The 23,399-nt window shown below is 44.7% G+C and overlaps 1 protein-coding gene across 2 annotated transcripts in view; it reads left to right on the top strand.

Annotated features, from left to right (window-relative positions):
- LOC129858306 (protein FAM91A1-like) overlaps nt 1-23,399 on the top strand; it is a 164,485-nt gene that overhangs the window by 10,301 nt on the left and 130,785 nt on the right. For both annotated transcript variants that reach the window (XM_055927454.1, XM_055927455.1), the window contains one exon: nt 802-859. In XM_055927454.1, the coding sequence (XP_055783429.1) occupies nt 802-859 (58 nt within the window). The remainder of the gene's footprint in view (nt 1-801; nt 860-23,399) is intronic.

Below are 23,399 nucleotides of genomic sequence, written 5' to 3'. Positions count from 1 at the left end.
TCTTCCCCCTCCCTCTCTTCTCTTCCCTCTTCCCTCTCTTCCCTCCCCCTCTTCCTTCTCTCCCCCCCCTCCCTCTCTTCTCTTCCTTCTCTTCCCCCTCCCTCTCTTCTCTTCCCCCTCCCTCTCTTCTCTTCCCCCTCCCTCTCTTCTCTTCCCCCTCCCTCTCTTCTCTTCCTTCTCTTCCCCCTCCCTCTCTTCTCTTCCTTCTCTTCCCTCTCTTCTCTTCCCTCTCTTCTCTTCCCCCTCTTCCTTCTCTTCCCCCTCCCTCTCTTCTCTTCCCCCTCCCTCTCTTCTCTTCCCCCTCCCTCTCTTCTCTTCCCCCTCCCTCTTCCTTCTCTTCCCCCTCCCTCTCTTCTCTTCCCCCTCCCTCTCTTCTCTTCCCCCTCCCTCTCTTCTCTTCCCTCTCTTCTCTTCCCCCTCTTCCTTCTCTTCCCTCTCTTCCTTCTCTTCCCCCCTCTCTTCCCCCTCTTCTCTTCCTTCTCTTCCCTCCCTCTTCCTTCTCTTCCCTCCCTCTCTTCCCCCTCTTCTCTTCCTTCTCTTCCCTCCCTCTCTTCTCTTCCCTCCCTCTCTTCCTTCTCTTCCCTCCCTCTCTTCCCCCTCTTCTCTTCCTTCTCTTCCCTCCCTCTCTTCTCTTCCCTCCCTCTCTTCCTTCTCTTCCCTCCCTCTCTTCCCCCTCTTCTCTTCCTTCTCTTCCCTCCCTCTCTTCTCTTCCCCCTCTTCTCTTCCTTCTCTTCCCTCCTCTCTTCACCCTCTTCTCTTCCTTCTCTTCCTTCTCTTCCCCCTCCCTCTCTCCACCTCCAGGACATCATGAACGTAGAGAAGAGTTACGACTCGCTGCCCAACTTCACTGCTGCTGACTGTAAGTAGACTGTTGCTGTTCTTCCTCTTAGAGCTGTGTGTGTGTGTGTGTGTGTGTGTGTGTGTGTGTGTGTGTGTGTGTGTATTGCCTGGCAATATTGCCTCCAAAAACTGCTGACTGTTAGTAGTAGTACTGTAGTACTCCCTCTCTCAGGGATAAACTGCTGACTGTTAGTAGTAGTACTGTAGTACTCCCTCTCTCAGGGATAAACTGCTGACTGTTAGTAGTAGTACTGTAGTACTCCCTCTCTCAGGGATAAACTGCTGACTGTTAGTAGTAGTACTGTAGTACTCCCTCTCTCAGGGATAAACTGCTGACTGTTAGTAGTAGTACTGTAGTACTCCCTCTCTCAGGGATACACTGCTGACTGTTAGTAGTAGTACTGTAGTACTCCCTCTCTCAGGGATAAACTGCTGACTGTTAGTAGTAGTACTGTAGTACTCCCTCTCTCAGGGATAAACTGCTGACTGTTAGTAGTAGTACTGTAGTACTCCCTCTCTCAGGGATAAACTGCTGACTGTTAGTAGTACTACTGTAGTACTCCCTCTCTCAGGGATAAACTGCTGACTGTTAGTAGTAGTACTGTAGTACTCCCTCTCTCAGGGATAAACTGCTGACTGTTAGTAGTAGTACTGTAGTACTCCCTCTCTCAGGGATAAACTGCTGACTGTTAGTAGTAGTACTGTAGTACTCCCTCTCTCAGGGATAAACTGCTGACTGTTAGTAGTAGTACTGTAGTACTCCCTCTCTCAGGGATACACTGCTGACTGTTAGTAGTAGTACTGTAGTACTCCCTCTCTCAGGGATAAACTGCTGACTGTTAGTAGTAGTACTGTAGTACTCCCTCTCTCAGGGATAAACTGCTGACTGTTAGTAGTACTGTAGTACTCCCTCTCTCAGGGATAAACTGCTGACTGTTAGTAGTACTGTAGTACTCCCTCTCTCAGGGATACACTGCTGACTGTTAGTATTACTGTAGTACTCCCTCTCTCAGGGATAAACTGCTGACTGTTAGTAGTAGTACTGTAGTACTCCCTCTCTCAGGGATAAACTGCTGACTGTTAGTAGTAGTACTGTAGTACTCCCTCTCTCAGGGATAAACTGCTGACTGTTAGTAGTAGTACTGTAGTACTCCCTCTCTCAGGGATAAACTGCTGACTGTTAGTAGTAGTACTGTAGTACTCCCTCTCTCAGGGATAAACTGCTGACTGTTAGTAGTACTGTAGTACTCCCTCTCTCAGGGATAAACTGCTGACTGTTAGTAGTAGTACTGTAGTACTCCCTCTCTCAGGGATAAACTGCTGACTGTTAGTAGTAGTACTGTAGTACTCCCTCTCTCAGGGATAAACTGCTGACTGTTAGTAGTAGTACTGTAGTACTCCCTCTCTCAGGGATAAACTGCTGACTGTTAGTAGTACTGTAGTACTCCCTCTCTCAGGGATAAACTGCTGACTGTTAGTAGTATTGTAGTACTCCCTCTCTCAGGGATAAACTGCTGACTGTTAGTAGTAGTACTGTAGTACTCCCTCTCTCAAGGATAAACTGCTGACTGTTAGTAGTAGTACTGTAGTACTCCCTCTCTCAGGGATAAACTGCTGACTGTTAGTAGTAGTACTGTAGTACTCCCTCTCTCAGGGATAAACTGCTGACTGTTAGTAGTAGTACTGTAGTACTCCCTCTCTCAGGGATAAACTGCTGACTGTTAGTAGTAGTACTGTAGTACTCCCTCTCTCAGGGATAAACTGCTGACTGTTAGTAGTAGTACTGTAGTACTCCCTCTCTCAGGGATAAACTGCTGACTGTTAGTAGTAGTACTGTAGTACTCCCTCTCTCAGGGATAAACTGCTGACTGTTAGTAGTAGTACTGTAGTACTCCCTCTCTCAGGGATAAACTGCTGACTGTTAGTAGTAGTACTGTAGTACTCCCTCTCTCAGGGATAAACTGCTGACTGTTAGTAGTAGTACTGTAGTACTCCCTCTCTCAGGGATAAACTGCTGACTGTTAGTAGTAGTACTGTAGTACTCCCTCTCTCAGGGATAAACTGCTGACTGTTAGTAGTACTGTAGTACTCCCTCTCTCAGGGATAAACTGCTGACTGTTAGTAGTAGTACTGTAGTACTCCCTCTCTCAGGGATAAACTGCTGACTGTTAGTAGTACTGTAGTACTCCCTCTCTCAGGGATAAACTGCTGACTGTTAGTAGTACTGTAGTACTCCCTCTCTCAGGGATAAACTGCTGACTGTTAGTATTACTGTAGTACTCCCTCTCTCAGGGATAAACTGCTGACTGTTAGTAGTAGTACTGTAGTACTCCCTCTCTCAGGGATAAACTGCTGACTGTTAGTAGTACTGTAGTACTCCCTCTCTCAGGGATAAACTGCTGACTGTTAGTAGTAGTACTGTAGTACTCCCTCTCTCAGGGATAAACTGCTGACTGTTAGTAGTACTGTAGTACTCCCTCTCTCAGGGATAAACTGCTGACTGTTAGTAGTAGTACTGTAGTACTCCCTCTCTCAGGGATAAACTGCTGACTGTTAGTAGTACTGTAGTACTCCCTCTCTCAGGGATAAACTGCTGACTGTTAGTAGTACTGTAGTACTCCCTCTCTCAGGGATAAACTGCTGACTGTTAGTAGTACTGTAGTACTCCCTCTCTCAGGGATAAACTGCTGACTGTTAGTAGTAGTACTGTAGTACTCCCTCTCTCAGGGATACACTGCTGACTGTTAGTAGTACTGTAGTACTCCCTCTCTCAGGGATACACTGCTGACTGTTAGTAGTATTGTAGTACTCCCTCTCTCAGGGATAAACTGCTGACTGTTAGTAGTACTGTAGTACTCCCTCTCTCAGGGATACACTGCTGACTGTTAGTAGTACTGTAGTACTCCCTCTCTCAGGGATAAACTGCTGACTGTTAGTAGTAATACTGTAGTACTCCCTCTCTCAGGGATAAACTGCTGACTGTTAGTAGTAGTACTGTAGTACTCCCTCTCTCAGGGATAAACTGCTGACTGTTAGTAGTACTGTAGTACTCCCTCTCTCAGGGATAAACTGCTGACTGTTAGTAGTAGTACTGTAGTACTCCCTCTCTCAGGGATAAACTGCTGACTGTTAGTAGTTACTGTAGTACTCCCTCTCTCAGGGATAAACTGCTGACTGTTAGTAGTAGTACTGTAGTACTCCCTCTCTCAGGGATAAACTGCTGACTGTTAGTAGTAGTACTGTAGTACTCCCTCTCTCAGGGATAAACTGCTGACTGTTAGTAGTAGTACTGTAGTACTCCCTCTCTCAGGGATAAACTGCTGACTGTTAGTAGTACTGTAGTACTCCCTCTCTCAGGGATAAACTGCTGACTGTTAGTAGTAGTACTGTAGTACTCCCTCTCTCAGGGATAAACTGCTGACTGTTAGTAGTAGTACTGTAGTACTCCCTCTCTCAGGGATAAACTGCTGACTGTTAGTAGTAGTACTGTAGTACTCCCTCTCTCAGGGATAAACTGCTGACTGTTAGTAGTACTGTAGTACTCCCTCTCTCAGGGATAAACTGCTGACTGTTAGTAGTATCTGTAGTACTCCCTCTCTCAGGGATAAACTGCTGACTGTTAGTAGTAGTACTGTAGTACTCCCTCTCTCAGGGATAAACTGCTGACTGTTAGTAGTAGTACTGTAGTACTCCCTCTCTCAGGGATAAACTGCTGACTGTTAGTAGTAGTACTGTAGTACTCCCTCTCTCAGGGATAAACTGCTGACTGTTAGTAGTAGTACTGTAGTACTCCCTCTCTCAGGGATAAACTGCTGACTGTTAGTAGTAGTACTGTAGTACTCCCTCTCTCAGGGATAAACTGCTGACTGTTAGTAGTAGTACTGTAGTACTCCCTCTCTCAGGGATAAACTGCTGACTGTTAGTAGTAGTACTGTAGTACTCCCTCTCTCAGGGATAAACTGCTGACTGTTAGTAGTAGTACTGTAGTACTCCCTCTCTCAGGGATAAACTGCTGACTGTTAGTAGTAGTACTGTAGTACTCCCTCTCTCAGGGATAAACTGCTGACTGTTAGTAGTAGTACTGTAGTACTCCCTCTCTCAGGGATAAACTGCTGACTGTTAGTAGTAGTACTGTAGTACTCCCTCTCTCAGGGATAAACTGCTGACTGTTAGTAGTAGTACTGTAGTACTCCCTCTCTCAGGGATAAACTGCTGACTGTTAGTAGTAGTACTGTAGTACTCCCTCTCTCAGGGATAAACTGCTGACTGTTGTAGTAGTACTGTAGTACTCCCTCTCTCAGGGATAAACTGCTGACTGTTAGTAGTACTGTAGTACTCCCTCTCTCAGGGATAAACTGCTGACTGTTAGTAGTAGTACTGTAGTACTCCCTCTCTCAGGGATAAACTGCTGACTGTTAGTAGTAGTACTGTAGTACTCCCTCTCTCAGGGATAAACTGCTGACTGTTAGTAGTACTGTAGTACTCCCTCTCTCAGGGATAAACTGCTGACTGTTAGTAGTAGTACTGTAGTACTCCCTCTCTCAGGGATAAACTGCTGACTGTTAGTAGTACTGTAGTACTCCCTCTCTCAGGGATAAACTGCTGACTGTTAGTAGTAGTACTGTAGTACTCCCTCTCTCAGGGATAAACTGCTGACTGTTAGTAGTACTGTAGTACTCCCTCTCTCAGGGATAAACTGCTGACTGTTAGTAGTACTGTAGTACTCCCTCTCTCAGGGATAAACTGCTGACTGTTGTAGTAGTACTGTAGTACTCCCTCTCTCAGGGATAAACTGCTGACTGTTAGTAGTATACTGTAGTACTCCCTCTCTCAGGGATAAACTGCTGACTGTTAGTAGTAGTACTGTAGTACTCCCTCTCTCAGGGATAAACTGCTGACTGTTAGTAGTATACTGTAGTACTCCCTCTCTCAGGGATAAACTGCTGACTGTTAGTAGTACTGTAGTACTCCCTCTCTCAGGGATAAACTGCTGACTGTTAGTAGTACTGTAGTACTCCCTCTCTCAGGGATAAACTGCTGACTGTTAGTAGTAGTACTGTAGTACTCCCTCTCTCAGGGATAAACTGCTGACTGTAGTAGTAGTACTGTAGTACTCCCTCTCTCAGGGATAAACTGCTGACTGTTAGTAGTAGTACTGTAGTACTCCCTCTCTCAGGGATAAACTGCTGACTGTTAGTAGTAGTACTGTAGTACTCCCTCTCTCAGGGATAAACTGCTGACTGTTAGTAGTACTGTAGTACTCCCTCTCTCAGGGATAAACTGCTGACTGTTAGTAGTAGTACTGTAGTACTCCCTCTCTCAGGGATAAACTGCTGACTGTTAGTAGTAGTACTGTAGTACTCCCTCTCTCAGGGATAAACTGCTGACTGTTAGTAGTAGTACTGTAGTACTCCCTCTCTCAGGGATAAACTGCTGACTGTTAGTAGTACTGTAGTACTCCCTCTCTCAGGGATAAACTGCTGACTGTTAGTAGTACTGTAGTACTCCCTCTCTCAGGGATAAACTGCTGACTGTTAGTAGTAGTACTGTAGTACTCCCTCTCTCAGGGATAAACTGCTGACTGTTAGTAGTAGTACTGTAGTACTCCCTCTCTCAGGGATAAACTGCTGACTGTTAGTAGTAGTACTGTAGTACTCCCTCTCTCAGGGATAAACTGCTGACTGTTAGTAGTAGTACTGTAGTACTCCCTCTCTCAGGGATAAACTGCTGACTGTTAGTAGTACTGTAGTACTCCCTCTCTCAGGGATAAACTGCTGACTGTTAGTAGTAGTACTGTAGTACTCCCTCTCTCAGGGATAAACTGCTGACTGTTAGTAGTAGTACTGTAGTACTCCCTCTCTCAGGGATAAACTGCTGACTGTTAGTAGTACTGTAGTACTCCCTCTCTCAGGGATAAACTGCTGACTGTTAGTAGTAGTACTGTAGTACTCCCTCTCTCAGGGATAAACTGCTGACTGTTAGTAGTACTGTAGTACTCCCTCTCTCAGGGATAAACTGCTGACTGTTAGTAGTAGTACTGTAGTACTCCCTCTCTCAGGGATAAACTGCTGACTGTTAGTAGTAGTACTGTAGTACTCCCTCTCTCAGGGATAAACTGCTGACTGTTAGTAGTAGTACTGTAGTACTCCCTCTCTCAGGGATAAACTGCTGACTGTTAGTAGTAGTACTGTAGTACTCCCTCTCTCAGGGATAAACTGCTGACTGTTAGTAGTACTGTAGTACTCCCTCTCTCAGGGATAAACTGCTGACTGTTAGTAGTACTGTAGTACTCCCTCTCTCAGGGATAAACTGCTGACTGTTAGTAGTAGTACTGTAGTACTCCCTCTCTCAGGGATAAACTGCTGACTGTTAGTAGTAGTACTGTAGTACTCCCTCTCTCAGGGATAAACTGCTGACTGTTTAGTAGTACTGTAGTACTCCCTCTCTCAGGGATAAACTGCTGACTGTTAGTAGTAGTACTGTAGTACTCCCTCTCTCAGGGATAAACTGCTGACTGTGTAGTAGTACTGTAGTACTCCCTCTCTCAGGGATAAACTGCTGACTGTTAGTAGTAGTACTGTAGTACTCCCTCTCTCAGGGATAAACTGCTGACTGTTAGTAGTACTGTAGTACTCCCTCTCTCAGGGATAAACTGCTGACTGTTAGTAGTAGTACTGTAGTACTCCCTCTCTCAGGGATAAACTGCTGACTGTTAGTAGTAGTACTGTAGTACTCCCTCTCTCAGGGATAAACTGCTGACTGTTAGTAGTACTGTAGTACTCCCTCTCTCAGGGATAAACTGCTGACTGTTAGTAGTAGTACTGTAGTACTCCCTCTCTCAGGGATAAACTGCTGACTGTGTAGTAGTACTGTAGTACTCCCTCTCTCAGGGATAAACTGCTGACTGTTAGTAGTAGTACTGTAGTACTCCCTCTCTCAGGGATAAACTGCTGACTGTTAGTAGTAGTACTGTAGTACTCCCTCTCTCAGGGATAAACTGCTGACTGTTAGTAGTAGTACTGTAGTACTCCCTCTCTCAGGGATAAACTGCTGACTGTTAGTAGTACTGTAGTACTCCCTCTCTCAGGGATAAACTGCTGACTGTTAGTAGTAGTACTGTAGTACTCCCTCTCTCAGGGATAAACTGCTGACTGTTAGTAGTAGTACTGTAGTACTCCCTCTCTCAGGGATAAACTGCTGACTGTTAGTAGTACTGTAGTACTCCCTCTCTCAGGGATAAACTGCTGACTGTTAGTAGTAGTACTGTAGTACTCCCTCTCTCAGGGATAAACTGCTGACTGTTAGTAGTAGTACTGTAGTACTCCCTCTCTCAGGGATAAACTGCTGACTGTTAGTAGTAGTACTGTAGTACTCCCTCTCTCAGGGATAAACTGCTGACTGTTAGTAGTAGTACTGTAGTACTCCCTCTCTCAGGGATAAACTGCTGACTGTTAGTAGTACTGTAGTACTCCCTCTCTCAGGGATAAACTGCTGACTGTTAGTAGTAGTACTGTAGTACTCCCTCTCTCAGGGATAAACTGCTGACTGTTAGTAGTACTGTAGTACTCCCTCTCTCAGGGATAAACTGCTGACTGTTAGTAGTAGTACTGTAGTACTCCCTCTCTCAGGGATAAACTGCTGACTGTTAGTAGTACTGTAGTACTCCCTCTCTCAGGGATAAACTGCTGACTGTTAGTAGTAGTACTGTAGTACTCCCTCTCTCAGGGATAAACTGCTGACTGTTAGGTAGTACTGTAGTACTCCCTCTCTCAGGGATAAACTGCTGACTGTTAGTAGTAGTACTGTAGTACTCCCTCTCTCAGGGATAAACTGCTGACTGTTAGTAGTACTGTAGTACTCCCTCTCTCAGGGATAAACTGCTGACTGTTAGTAGTACTGTAGTACTCCCTCTCTCAGGGATAAACTGCTGACTGTTAGTAGTACTGTAGTACTCCCTCTCTCAGGGATAAACTGCTGACTGTTAGTAGTAGTACTGTAGTACTCCCTCTCTCAGGGATAAACTGCTGACTGTTAGTATTACTGTAGTACTCCCTCTCTCAGGGATAAACTGCTGACTGTTAGTAGTACTGTAGTACTCCCTCTCTCAGGGATAAACTGCTGACTGTTAGTAGTACTGTAGTACTCCCTCTCTCAGGGATAAACTGCTGACTGTTAGTAGTACTGTAGTACTCCCTCTCTCAGGGATAAACTGCTGACTGTTAGTAGTACTGTAGTACTCCCTCTCTCAGGGATAAACTGCTGACTGTTAGTAGTACTGTAGTACTCCCTCTCTCAGGGATAAACTGCTGACTGTTAGTAGTAGTACTGTAGTACTCCCTCTCTCAGGGATAAACTGCTGACTGTTAGTAGTACTGTAGTACTCCCTCTCTCAGGGATAAACTGCTGACTGTTAGTAGTAGTACTGTAGTACTCCCTCTCTCAGGGATAAACTGCTGACTGTTAGTAGTAGTACTGTAGTACTCCCTCTCTCAGGGATAAACTGCTGACTGTTAGTAGTACTGTAGTACTCCCTCTCTCAGGGATAAACTGCTGACTGTTAGTAGTAGTACTGTAGTACTCCCTCTCTCAGGGATAAACTGCTGACTGTTAGTAGTACTGTAGTACTCCCTCTCTCAGGGATAAACTGCTGACTGTTAGTAGTACTGTAGTACTCCCTCTCTCAGGGATAAACTGCTGACTGTTAGTAGTACTGTAGTACTCCCTCTCTCAGGGATAAACTGCTGACTGTTAGTAGTACTGTAGTACTCCCTCTCTCAGGGATAAACTGCTGACTGTTAGTAGTAGTACTGTAGTACTCCCTCTCTCAGGGATAAACTGCTGACTGTTAGTAGTAGTACTGTAGTACTCCCTCTCTCAGGGATAAACTGCTGACTGTTAGTAGTACTGTAGTACTCCCTCTCTCAGGGATAAACTGCTGACTGTTAGTAGTACTGTAGTACTCCCTCTCTCAGGGATAAACTGCTGACTGTTAGTAGTACTGTAGTACTCCCTCTCTCAGGGATAAACTGCTGACTGTTAGTAGTACTGTAGTACTCCCTCTCTCAGGGATAAACTGCTGACTGTTAGTAGTAGTACTGTAGTACTCCCTCTCTCAGGGATAAACTGCTGACTGTTAGTAGTACTGTAGTACTCCCTCTCTCAGGGATAAACTGCTGACTGTTAGTAGTAGTACTGTAGTACTCCCTCTCTCAGGGATAAACTGCTGACTGTGTAGTAGTACTGTAGTACTCCCTCTCTCAGGGATAAACTGCTGACTGTTAGTAGTAGTACTGTAGTACTCCCTCTCTCAGGGATAAACTGCTGACTGTTAGTAGTAGTACTGTAGTACTCCCTCTCTCAGGGATAAACTGCTGACTGTTAGTAGTACTGTAGTACTCCCTCTCTCAGGGATAAACTGCTGACTGTTAGTAGTACTGTAGTACTCCCTCTCTCAGGGATAAACTGCTGACTGTTAGTAGTAGTACTGTAGTACTCCCTCTCTCAGGGATAAACTGCTGACTGTTAGTAGTACTGTAGTACTCCCTCTCTCAGGGATAAACTGCTGACTGTTAGTAGTACTGTAGTACTCCCTCTCTCAGGGATAAACTGCTGACTGTTAGTAGTAGTACTGTAGTACTCCCTCTCTCAGGGATAAACTGCTGACTGTTAGTAGTACTGTAGTACTCCCTCTCTCAGGGATAAACTGCTGACTGTTAGTAGTAGTACTGTAGTACTCCCTCTCTCAGGGATAAACTGCTGACTGTTAGTAGTAGTACTGTAGTACTCCCTCTCTCAGGGATAAACTGCTGACTGTTAGTAGTAGTACTGTAGTACTCCCTCTCTCAGGGATAAACTGCTGACTGTTAGTAGTAGTACTGTAGTACTCCCTCTCTCAGGGATAAACTGCTGACTGTTAGTAGTAGTACTGTAGTACTCCCTCTCTCAGGGATAAACTGCTGACTGTAGTAGTAGTACTGTAGTACTCCCTCTCTCAGGGATAAACTGCTGACTGTTAGTAGTAGTACTGTAGTACTCCCTCTCTCAGGGATAAACTGCTGACTGTTAGTAGTACTGTAGTACTCCCTCTCTCAGGGATAAACTGCTGACTGTTAGTAGTAGTACTGTAGTACTCCCTCTCTCAGGGATAAACTGCTGACTGTTAGTAGTAGTACTGTAGTACTCCCTCTCTCAGGGATAAACTGCTGACTGTTAGTAGTACTGTAGTACTCCCTCTCTCAGGGATAAACTGCTGACTGTTAGTAGTAGTACTGTAGTACTCCCTCTCTCAGGGATAAACTGCTGACTGTTAGTAGTAGTACTGTAGTACTCCCTCTCTCAGGGATAAACTGCTGACTGTTAGTAGTACTGTAGTACTCCCTCTCTCAGGGATAAACTGCTGACTGTTAGTAGTAGTACTGTAGTACTCCCTCTCTCAGGGATAAACTGCTGACTGTTAGTAGTACTGTAGTACTCCCTCTCTCAGGGATAAACTGCTGACTGTTAGTAGTAGTACTGTAGTACTCCCTCTCTCAGGGATAAACTGCTGACTGTTAGTAGTAGTACTGTAGTACTCCCTCTCTCAGGGATAAACTGCTGACTGTTAGTAGTAGTACTGTAGTACTCCCTCTCTCAGGGATAAACTGCTGACTGTTAGTAGTACTGTAGTACTCCCTCTCTCAGGGATAAACTGCTGACTGTTAGTAGTACTGTAGTACTCCCTCTCTCAGGGATAAACTGCTGACTGTTAGTAGTACTGTAGTACTCCCTCTCTCAGGGATAAACTGCTGACTGTTAGTAGTAGTACTGTAGTACTCCCTCTCTCAGGGATAAACTGCTGACTGTTAGTAGTACTGTAGTACTCCCTCTCTCAGGGATAAACTGCTGACTGTTAGTAGTAGTACTGTAGTACTCCCTCTCTCAGGGATAAACTGCTGACTGTTAGTAGTAGTACTGTAGTACTCCCTCTCTCAGGGATAAACTGCTGACTGTTAGTAGTACTGTAGTACTCCCTCTCTCAGGGATAAACTGCTGACTGTTAGTAGTACTGTAGTACTCCCTCTCTCAGGGATAAACTGCTGACTGTTAGTAGTACTGTAGTACTCCCTCTCTCAGGGATAAACTGCTGACTGTTAGTAGTACTGTAGTACTCCCTCTCTCAGGGATAAACTGCTGACTGTTAGTAGTACTGTAGTACTCCCTCTCTCAGGGATAAACTGCTGACTGTTAGTAGTAGTACTGTAGTACTCCCTCTCTCAGGGATAAACTGCTGACTGTTAGTAGTAGTACTGTAGTACTCCCTCTCTCAGGGATAAACTGCTGACTGTTAGTAGTACTGTAGTACTCCCTCTCTCAGGGATAAACTGCTGACTGTTAGTAGTAGTACTGTAGTACTCCCTCTCTCAGGGATAAACTGCTGACTGTTAGTAGTACTGTAGTACTCCCTCTCTCAGGGATAAACTGCTGACTGTTAGTAGTAGTACTGTAGTACTCCCTCTCTCAGGGATAAACTGCTGACTGTTAGTAGTAGTACTGTAGTACTCCCTCTCTCAGGGATAAACTGCTGACTGTTAGTAGTACTGTAGTACTCCCTCTCTCAGGGATAAACTGCTGACTGTTAGTAGTAGTACTGTAGTACTCCCTCTCTCAGGGATAAACTGCTGACTGTTAGTAGTACTGTAGTACTCCCTCTCTCAGGGATAAACTGCTGACTGTTAGTAGTACTGTAGTACTCCCTCTCTCAGGGATAAACTGCTGACTGTTAGTAGTAGTACTGTAGTACTCCCTCTCTCAGGGATAAACTGCTGACTGTTAGTAGTAGTACTGTAGTACTCCCTCTCTCAGGGATAAACTGCTGACTGTTAGTAGTAGTACTGTAGTACTCCCTCTCTCAGGGATAAACTGCTGACTGTTAGTAGTAGTACTGTAGTACTCCCTCTCTCAGGGATAAACTGCTGACTGTTAGTAGTACTGTAGTACTCCCTCTCTCAGGGATAAACTGCTGACTGTTAGTAGTAGTACTGTAGTACTCCCTCTCTCAGGGATAAACTGCTGACTGTTAGTAGTACTGTAGTACTCCCTCTCTCAGGGATAAACTGCTGACTGTTAGTAGTAGTACTGTAGTACTCCCTCTCTCAGGGATAAACTGCTGACTGTTAGTAGTAGTACTGTAGTACTCCCTCTCTCAGGGATAAACTGCTGACTGTTAGTAGTACTGTAGTACTCCCTCTCTCAGGGATAAACTGCTGACTGTTAGTAGTAGTACTGTAGTACTCCCTCTCTCAGGGATAAACTGCTGACTGTTAGTAGTAGTACTGTAGTACTCCCTCTCTCAGGGATAAACTGCTGACTGTTAGTAGTACTGTAGTACTCCCTCTCTCAGGGATAAACTGCTGACTGTTAGTAGTAGTACTGTAGTACTCCCTCTCTCAGGGATAAACTGCTGACTGTTAGTAGTAGTACTGTAGTACTCCCTCTCTCAGGGATAAACTGCTGACTGTTAGTAGTACTGTAGTACTCCCTCTCTCAGGGATAAACTGCTGACTGTTAGTAGTAGTACTGTAGTACTCCCTCTCTCAGGGATAAACTGCTGACTGTTAGTAGTACTGTAGTACTCCCTCTCTCAGGGATAAACTGCTGACTGTTAGTAGTACTGTAGTACTCCCTCTCTCAGGGATAAACTGCTGACTGTTAGTAGTAGTACTGTAGTACTCCCTCTCTCAGGGATAAACTGCTGACTGTTAGTAGTACTGTAGTACTCCCTCTCTCAGGGATAAACTGCTGACTGTTAGTAGTAGTACTGTAGTACTCCCTCTCTCAGGGATAAACTGCTGACTGTTAGTAGTAGTACTGTAGTACTCCCTCTCTCAGGGATAAACTGCTGACTGTTAGTAGTAGTACTGTAGTACTCCCTCTCTCAGGGATAAACTGCTGACTGTTAGTAGTAGTACTGTAGTACTCCCTCTCTCAGGGATAAACTGCTGACTGTTAGTAGTAGTACTGTAGTACTCCCTCTCTCAGGGATAAACTGCTGACTGTTAGTAGTACTGTAGTACTCCCTCTCTCAGGGATAAACTGCTGACTGTTAGTAGTAGTACTGTAGTACTCCCTCTCTCAGGGATAAACTGCTGACTGTTAGTAGTACTGTAGTACTCCCTCTCTCAGGGATAAACTGCTGACTGTTAGTAGTAGTACTGTAGTACTCCCTCTCTCAGGGATAAACTGCTGACTGTTAGTAGTAGTACTGTAGTACTCCCTCTCTCAGGGATAAACTGCTGACTGTTAGTAGTACTGTAGTACTCCCTCTCTCAGGGATAAACTGCTGACTGTTGTAGTAGTACTGTAGTACTCCCTCTCTCAGGGATAAACTGCTGACTGTTAGTAGTACTGTAGTACTCCCTCTCTCAGGGATAAACTGCTGACTGTTAGTAGTAGTACTGTAGTACTCCCTCTCTCAGGGATAAACTGCTGACTGTTAGTAGTACTGTAGTACTCCCTCTCTCAGGGATAAACTGCTGACTGTTAGTAGTACTGTAGTACTCCCTCTCTCAGGGATAAACTGCTGACTGTTAGTAGTAGTACTGTAGTACTCCCTCTCTCAGGGATAAACTGCTGACTGTTAGTAGTAGTACTGTAGTACTCCCTCTCTCAGGGATAAACTGCTGACTGTTAGTAGTACTGTAGTACTCCCTCTCTCAGGGATAAACTGCTGACTGTTAGTAGTAGTACTGTAGTACTCCCTCTCTCAGGGATAAACTGCTGACTGTTAGTAGTAGTACTGTAGTACTCCCTCTCTCAGGGATAAACTGCTGACTGTTAGTAGTACTGTAGTACTCCCTCTCTCAGGGATAAACTGCTGACTGTTAGTAGTAGTACTGTAGTACTCCCTCTCTCAGGGATAAACTGCTGACTGTTAGTAGTAGTACTGTAGTACTCCCTCTCTCAGGGATAAACTGCTGACTGTTAGTAGTACTGTAGTACTCCCTCTCTCAGGGATAAACTGCTGACTGTTAGTAGTAGTACTGTAGTACTCCCTCTCTCAGGGATAAACTGCTGACTGTTAGTAGTACTGTAGTACTCCCTCTCTCAGGGATAAACTGCTGACTGTTAGTAGTAGTACTGTAGTACTCCCTCTCTCAGGGATAAACTGCTGACTGTTAGTAGTAGTACTGTAGTACTCCCTCTCTCAGGGATAAACTGCTGACTGTTAGTAGTACTGTAGTACTCCCTCTCTCAGGGATAAACTGCTGACTGTTAGTAGTAGTACTGTAGTACTCCCTCTCTCAGGGATAAACTGCTGACTGTTAGTAGTACTGTAGTACTCCCTCTCTCAGGGATAAACTGCTGACTGTTAGTAGTACTGTAGTACTCCCTCTCTCAGGGATAAACTGCTGACTGTTAGTAGTAGTACTGTAGTACTCCCTCTCTCAGGGATAAACTGCTGACTGTTAGTAGTACTGTAGTACTCCCTCTCTCAGGGATAAACTGCTGACTGTTAGTAGTACTGTAGTACTCCCTCTCTCAGGGATAAACTGCTGACTGTTAGTAGTAGTACTGTAGTACTCCCTCTCTCAGGGATAAACTGCTGACTGTTAGTAGTACTGTAGTACTCCCTCTCTCAGGGATAAACTGCTGACTGTTAGTAGTAGTACTGTAGTACTCCCTCTCTCAGGGATAAACTGCTGACTGTTAGTAGTACTGTAGTACTCCCTCTCTCAGGGATAAACTGCTGACTGTTAGTAGTAGTACTGTAGTACTCCCTCTCTCAGGGATAAACTGCTGACTGTTAGTAGTAGTACTGTAGTACTCCCTCTCTCAGGGATAAACTGCTGACTGTTAGTAGTACTGTAGTACTCCCTCTCTCAGGGATAAACTGCTGACTGTTAGTAGTAGTACTGTAGTACTCCCTCTCTCAGGGATAAACTGCTGACTGTTAGTAGTAGTACTGTAGTACTCCCTCTCTCAGGGATAAACTGCTGACTGTTAGTAGTACTGTAGTACTCCCTCTCTCAGGGATAAACTGCTGACTGTTAGTAGTAGTACTGTAGTACTCCCTCTCTCAGGGATAAACTGCTGACTGTTAGTAGTAGTACTGTAGTACTCCCTCTCTCAGGGATAAACTGCTGACTGTTAGTAGTACTGTAGTACTCCCTCTCTCAGGGATAAACTGCTGACTGTTAGTAGTACTGTAGTACTCCCTCTCTCAGGGATAAACTGCTGACTGTTAGTAGTACTGTAGTACTCCCTCTCTCAGGGATAAACTGCTGACTGTTAGTAGTACTGTAGTACTCCCTCTCTCAGGGATAAACTGCTGACTGTTAGTAGTAGTACTGTAGTACTCCCTCTCTCAGGGATAAACTGCTGACTGTTAGTAGTACTGTAGTACTCCCTCTCTCAGGGATAAACTGCTGACTGTTAGTAGTAGTACTGTAGTACTCCCTCTCTCAGGGATAAACTGCTGACTGTTAGTAGTAGTACTGTAGTACTCCCTCTCTCAGGGATAAACTGCTGACTGTTAGTAGTAGTACTGTAGTACTCCCTCTCTCAGGGATAAACTGCTGACTGTTAGTAGTACTGTAGTACTCCCTCTCTCAGGGATAAACTGCTGACTGTTAGTAGTAGTACTGTAGTACTCCCTCTCTCAGGGATAAACTGCTGACTGTTAGTAGTACTGTAGTACTCCCTCTCTCAGGGATAAACTGCTGACTGTTAGTAGTAGTACTGTAGTACTCCCTCTCTCAGGGATAAACTGCTGACTGTTAGTAGTACTGTAGTACTCCCTCTCTCAGGGATAAACTGCTGACTGTTAGTAGTAGTACTGTAGTACTCCCTCTCTCAGGGATAAACTGCTGACTGTTAGTAGTAGTACTGTAGTACTCCCTCTCTCAGGGATAAACTGCTGACTGTTAGTAGTACTGTAGTACTCCCTCTCTCAGGGATAAACTGCTGACTGTTAGTAGTACTGTAGTACTCCCTCTCTCAGGGATAAACTGCTGACTGTTGTAGTAGTACTGTAGTACTCCCTCTCTCAGGGATAAACTGCTGACTGTTAGTAGTAGTACTGTAGTACTCCCTCTCTCAGGGATAAACTGCTGACTGTTAGTAGTACTGTAGTACTCCCTCTCTCAGGGATAAACTGCTGACTGTTAGTAGTACTGTAGTACTCCCTCTCTCAGGGATAAACTGCTGACTGTTAGTAGTACTGTAGTACTCCCTCTCTCAGGGATAAACTGCTGACTGTTAGTAGTAGTACTGTAGTACTCCCTCTCTCAGGGATAAACTGCTGACTGTTAGTAGTACTGTAGTACTCCCTCTCTCAGGGATAAACTGCTGACTGTTAGTAGTACTGTAGTACTCCCTCTCTCAGGGATAAACTGCTGACTGTTAGTAGTAGTACTGTAGTACTCCCTCTCTCAGGGATAAACTGCTGACTGTTAGTAGTACTGTAGTACTCCCTCTCTCAGGGATAAACTGCTGACTGTTAGTAGTAGTACTGTAGTACTCCCTCTCTCAGGGATAAACTGCTGACTGTTAGTAGTAGTACTGTAGTACTCCCTCTCTCAGGGATAAACTGCTGACTGTTAGTAGTACTGTAGTACTCCCTCTCTCAGGGATAAACTGCTGACTGTTAGTAGTAGTACTGTAGTACTCCCTCTCTCAGGGATAAACTGCTGACTGTTAGTAGTACTGTAGTACTCCCTCTCTCAGGGATAAACTGCTGACTGTTAGTAGTAGTACTGTAGTACTCCCTCTCTCAGGGATAAACTGCTGACTGTTAGTAGTACTGTAGTACTCCCTCTCTCAGGGATAAACTGCTGACTGTTAGTAGTACTGTAGTACTCCCTCTCTCAGGGATAAACTGCTGACTGTTAGTAGTACTGTAGTACTCCCTCTCTCAGGGATAAACTGCTGACTGTTAGTAGTAGTACTGTAGTACTCCCTCTCTCAGGGATAAACTGCTGACTGTTGTAGTAGTACTGTAGTACTCCCTCTCTCAGGGATAAACTGCTGACTGTTAGTAGTACTGTAGTACTCCCTCTCTCAGGGATAAACTGCTGACTGTTAGTAGTAGTACTGTAGTACTCCCTCTCTCAGGGATAAACTGCTGACTGTTAGTAGTACTGTAGTACTCCCTCTCTCAGGGATAAACTGCTGACTGTTAGTAGTACTGTAGTACTCCCTCTCTCAGGGATAAACTGCTGACTGTTAGTAGTAGTACTGTAGTACTCCCTCTCTCAGGGATAAACTGCTGACTGTTAGTAGTACTGTAGTACTCCCTCTCTCAGGGATAAACTGCTGACTGTTAGTAGTAGTACTGTAGTACTCCCTCTCTCAGGGATAAACTGCTGACTGTTAGTAGTACTGTAGTACTCCCTCTCTCAGGGATAAACTGCTGACTGTTAGTAGTAGTACTGTAGTACTCCCTCTCTCAGGGATAAACTGCTGACTGTTAGTAGTAGTACTGTAGTACTCCCTCTCTCAGGGATAAACTGCTGACTGTTAGTAGTACTGTAGTACTCCCTCTCTCAGGGATAAACTGCTGACTGTTAGTAGTACTGTAGTACTCCCTCTCTCAGGGATAAACTGCTGACTGTTAGTAGTAGTACTGTAGTACTCCCTCTCTCAGGGATAAACTGCTGACTGTTAGTAGTTACTGTAGTACTCCCTCTCTCAGGGATAAACTGCTGACTGTTAGTAGTACTGTAGTACTCCCTCTCTCAGGGATAAACTGCTGACTGTTAGTAGTAGTACTGTAGTACTCCCTCTCTCAGGGATAAACTGCTGACTGTTAGTAGTTACTGTAGTACTCCCTCTCTCAGGGATAAACTGCTGACTGTTAGTAGTAGTACTGTAGTACTCCCTCTCTCAGGGATAAACTGCTGACTGTTAGTAGTAGTACTGTAGTACTCCCTCTCTCAGGGATAAACTGCTGACTGTTAGTAGTAGTACTGTAGTACTCCCTCTCTCAGGGATAAACTGCTGACTGTTAGTAGTAGTACTGTAGTACTCCCTCTCTCAGGGATAAACTGCTGACTGTTAGTAGTAGTACTGTAGTACTCCCTCTCTCAGGGATAAACTGCTGACTGTTAGTAGTAGTACTGTAGTACTCCCTCTCTCAGGGATAAACTGCTGACTGTTAGTAGTAGTACTGTAGTACTCCCTCTCTCAGGGATAAACTGCTGACTGTTAGTAGTGTACTGTAGTACTCCCTCTCTCAGGGATAAACTGCTGACTGTTAGTAGTAGTACTGTAGTACTCCCTCTCTCAGGGATAAACTGCTGACTGTTAGTAGTAGTACTGTAGTACTCCCTCTCTCAGGGATAAACTGCTGACTGTTAGTAGTACTGTAGTACTCCCTCTCTCAGGGATAAACTGCTGACTGTTAGTAGTAGTACTGTAGTACTCCCTCTCTCAGGGATAAACTGCTGACTGTTAGTAGTAGTACTGTAGTACTCCCTCTCTCAGGGATAAACTGCTGACTGTTGTAGTAGTACTGTAGTACTCCCTCTCTCAGGGATAAACTGCTGACTGTTAGTAGTAGTACTGTAGTACTCCCTCTCTCAGGGATAAACTGCTGACTGTTAGTAGTACTGTAGTACTCCCTCTCTCAGGGATAAACTGCTGACTGTTAGTAGTAGTACTGTAGTACTCCCTCTCTCAGGGATAAACTGCTGACTGTTAGTAGTAGTACTGTAGTACTCCCTCTCTCAGGGATAAACTGCTGACTGTTAGTAGTAGTACTGTAGTACTCCCTCTCTCAGGGATAAACTGCTGACTGTTAGTAGTACTGTAGTACTCCCTCTCTCAGGGATAAACTGCTGACTGTTAGTAGTACTGTAGTACTCCCTCTCTCAGGGATAAACTGCTGACTGTTAGTAGTACTGTAGTACTCCCTCTCTCAGGGATAAACTGCTGACTGTTAGTAGTATACTGTAGTACTCCCTCTCTCAGGGATAAACTGCTGACTGTTAGTAGTACTGTAGTACTCCCTCTCTCAGGGATAAACTGCTGACTGTTAGTAGTAGTACTGTAGTACTCCCTCTCTCAGGGATAAACTGCTGACTGTTAGTAGTAGTACTGTAGTACTCCCTCTCTCAGGGATAAACTGCTGACTGTTAGTAGTACTGTAGTACTCCCTCTCTCAGGGATAAACTGCTGACTGTTAGTAGTACTGTAGTACTCCCTCTCTCAGGGATAAACTGCTGACTGTTAGTAGTACTGTAGTACTCCCTCTCTCAGGGATAAACTGCTGACTGTTAGTATTACTGTAGTACTCCCTCTCTCAGGGATAAACTGCTGACTGTTAGTAGTAGTACTGTAGTACTCCCTCTCTCAGGGATAAACTGCTGACTGTTAGTAGTAGTACTGTAGTACTCCCTCTCTCAGGGATAAACTGCTGACTGTTAGTAGTAGTACTGTAGTACTCCCTCTCTCAGGGATAAACTGCTGACTGTTAGTAGTAGTACTGTAGTACTCCCTCTCTCAGGGATAAACTGCTGACTGTTAGTAGTACTGTAGTACTCCCTCTCTCAGGGATAAACTGCTGACTGTTAGTAGTAGTACTGTAGTACTCCCTCTCTCAGGGATAAACTGCTGACTGTTAGTAGTAGTACTGTAGTACTCCCTCTCTCAGGGATAAACTGCTGACTGTTAGTAGTAGTACTGTAGTACTCCCTCTCTCAGGGATAAACTGCTGACTGTTAGTAGTAGTACTGTAGTACTCCCTCTCTCAGGGATAAACTGCTGACTGTTAGTAGTACTGTAGTACTCCCTCTCTCAGGGATAAACTGCTGACTGTTAGTAGTAGTACTGTAGTACTCCCTCTCTCAGGGATAAACTGCTGACTGTGTAGTAGTACTGTAGTACTCCCTCTCTCAGGGATAAACTGCTGACTGTTAGTAGTAGTACTGTAGTACTCCCTCTCTCAGGGATAAACTGCTGACTGTTAGTAGTAGTACTGTAGTACTCCCTCTCTCAGGGATAAACTGCTGACTGTTAGTAGTAGTACTGTAGTACTCCCTCTCTCAGGGATAAACTGCTGACTGTTAGTAGTAGTACTGTAGTACTCCCTCTCTCAGGGATAAACTGCTGACTGTTAGTAGTAGTACTGTAGTACTCCCTCTCTCAGGGATAAACTGCTGACTGTTAGTAGTAGTACTGTAGTACTCCCTCTCTCAGGGATAAACTGCTGACTGTGTAGTAGTACTGTAGTACTCCCTCTCTCAGGGATAAACTGCTGACTGTTAGTAGTAGTACTGTAGTACTCCCTCTCTCAGGGATAAACTGCTGACTGTTAGTAGTAGTACTGTAGTACTCCCTCTCTCAGGGATAAACTGCTGACTGTTAGTAGTAGTACTGTAGTACTCCCTCTCTCAGGGATAAACTGCTGACTGTTAGTAGTAGTACTGTAGTACTCCCTCTCTCAGGGATAAACTGCTGACTGTTAGTAGTAGTACTGTAGTACTCCCTCTCTCAGGGATAAACTGCTGACTGTTAGTAGTACTGTAGTACTCCCTCTCTCAGGGATAAACTGCTGACTGTTAGTAGTTACTGTAGTACTCCCTCTCTCAGGGATAAACTGCTGACTGTGTAGTAGTACTGTAGTACTCCCTCTCTCAGGGATAAACTGCTGACTGTTAGTAGTAGTACTGTAGTACTCCCTCTCTCAGGGATAAACTGCTGACTGTTAGTAGTAGTACTGTAGTACTCCCTCTCTCAGGGATAAACTGCTGACTGTTAGTAGTACTGTAGTACTCCCTCTCTCAGGGATAAACTGCTGACTGTTAGTAGTAGTACTGTAGTACTCCCTCTCTCAGGGATAAACTGCTGACTGTTAGTAGTACTGTAGTACTCCCTCTCTCAGGGATAAACTGCTGACTGTTAGTAGTAGTACTGTAGTACTCCCTCTCTCAGGGATAAACTGCTGACTGTTAGTAGTAGTACTGTAGTACTCCCTCTCTCAGGGATAAACTGCTGACTGTTAGTAGTAGTACTGTAGTACTCCCTCTCTCAGGGATAAACTGCTGACTGTTAGTAGTAGTACTGTAGTACTCCCTCTCTCAGGGATAAACTGCTGACTGTTAGTAGTACTGTAGTACTCCCTCTCTCAGGGATAAACTGCTGACTGTTGTAGTAGTACTGTAGTACTCCCTCTCTCAGGGATAAACTGCTGACTGTTAGTAGTACTGTAGTACTCCCTCTCTCAGGGATAAACTGCTGACTGTTAGTAGTACTGTAGTACTCCCTCTCTCAGGGATAAACTGCTGACTGTTGTAGTAGTACTGTAGTACTCCCTCTCTCAGGGATAAACTGCTGACTGTTAGTAGTAGTACTGTAGTACTCCCTCTCTCAGGGATAAACTGCTGACTGTTAGTAGTACTGTAGTACTCCCTCTCTCAGGGATAAACTGCTGACTGTTAGTAGTACTGTAGTACTCCCTCTCTCAGGGATAAACTGCTGACTGTTAGTAGTAGTACTGTAGTACTCCCTCTCTCAGGGATAAACTGCTGACTGTTAGTAGTACTGTAGTACTCCCTCTCTCAGGGATAAACTGCTGACTGTTAGTAGTAGTACTGTAGTACTCCCTCTCTCAGGGATAAACTGCTGACTGTTAGTAGTAGTACTGTAGTACTCCCTCTCTCAGGGATAAACTGCTGACTGTTAGTAGTACTGTAGTACTCCCTCTCTCAGGGATAAACTGCTGACTGTTAGTAGTAGTACTGTAGTACTCCCTCTCTCAGGGATAAACTGCTGACTGTTGTAGTAGTACTGTAGTACTCCCTCTCTCAGGGATAAACTGCTGACTGTTAGTAGTAGTACTGTAGTACTCCCTCTCTCAGGGATAAACTGCTGACTGTTAGTAGTACTGTAGTACTCCCTCTCTCAGGGATAAACTGCTGACTGTTAGTAGTAGTACTGTAGTACTCCCTCTCTCAGGGATAAACTGCTGACTGTTAGTAGTAGTACTGTAGTACTCCCTCTCTCAGGGATAAACTGCTGACTGTTGTAGTAGTACTGTAGTACTCCCTCTCTCAGGGATAAACTGCTGACTGTTAGTAGTAGTACTGTAGTACTCCCTCTCTCAGGGATAAACTGCTGACTGTTAGTAGTACTGTAGTACTCCCTCTCTCAGGGATAAACTGCTGACTGTTAGTAGTACTGTAGTACTCCCTCTCTCAGGGATAAACTGCTGACTGTTAGTAGTAGTACTGTAGTACTCCCTCTCTCAGGGATAAACTGCTGACTGTTAGTAGTACTGTAGTACTCCCTCTCTCAGGGATAAACTGCTGACTGTTAGTAGTAGTACTGTAGTACTCCCTCTCTCAGGGATAAACTGCTGACTGTTAGTAGTAGTACTGTAGTACTCCCTCTCTCAGGGATAAACTGCTGACTGTTAGTAGTACTGTAGTACTCCCTCTCTCAGGGATAAACTGCTGACTGTTAGTAGTACTGTAGTACTCCCTCTCTCAGGGATAAACTGCTGACTGTTAGTAGTACTGTAGTACTCCCTCTCTCAGGGATAAACTGCTGACTGTTAGTAGTAGTACTGTAGTACTCCCTCT

The sequence above is a fragment of the Salvelinus fontinalis genome, chromosome 6, assembly GCF_029448725.1.
Source record: "Salvelinus fontinalis isolate EN_2023a chromosome 6, ASM2944872v1, whole genome shotgun sequence".
Lineage (NCBI taxonomy): Eukaryota > Metazoa > Chordata > Actinopteri > Salmoniformes > Salmonidae > Salvelinus > Salvelinus fontinalis.
Note: the sequence above shows the minus strand (reverse complement) of the source record. Positions and strands in the feature narration are given on the sequence as shown.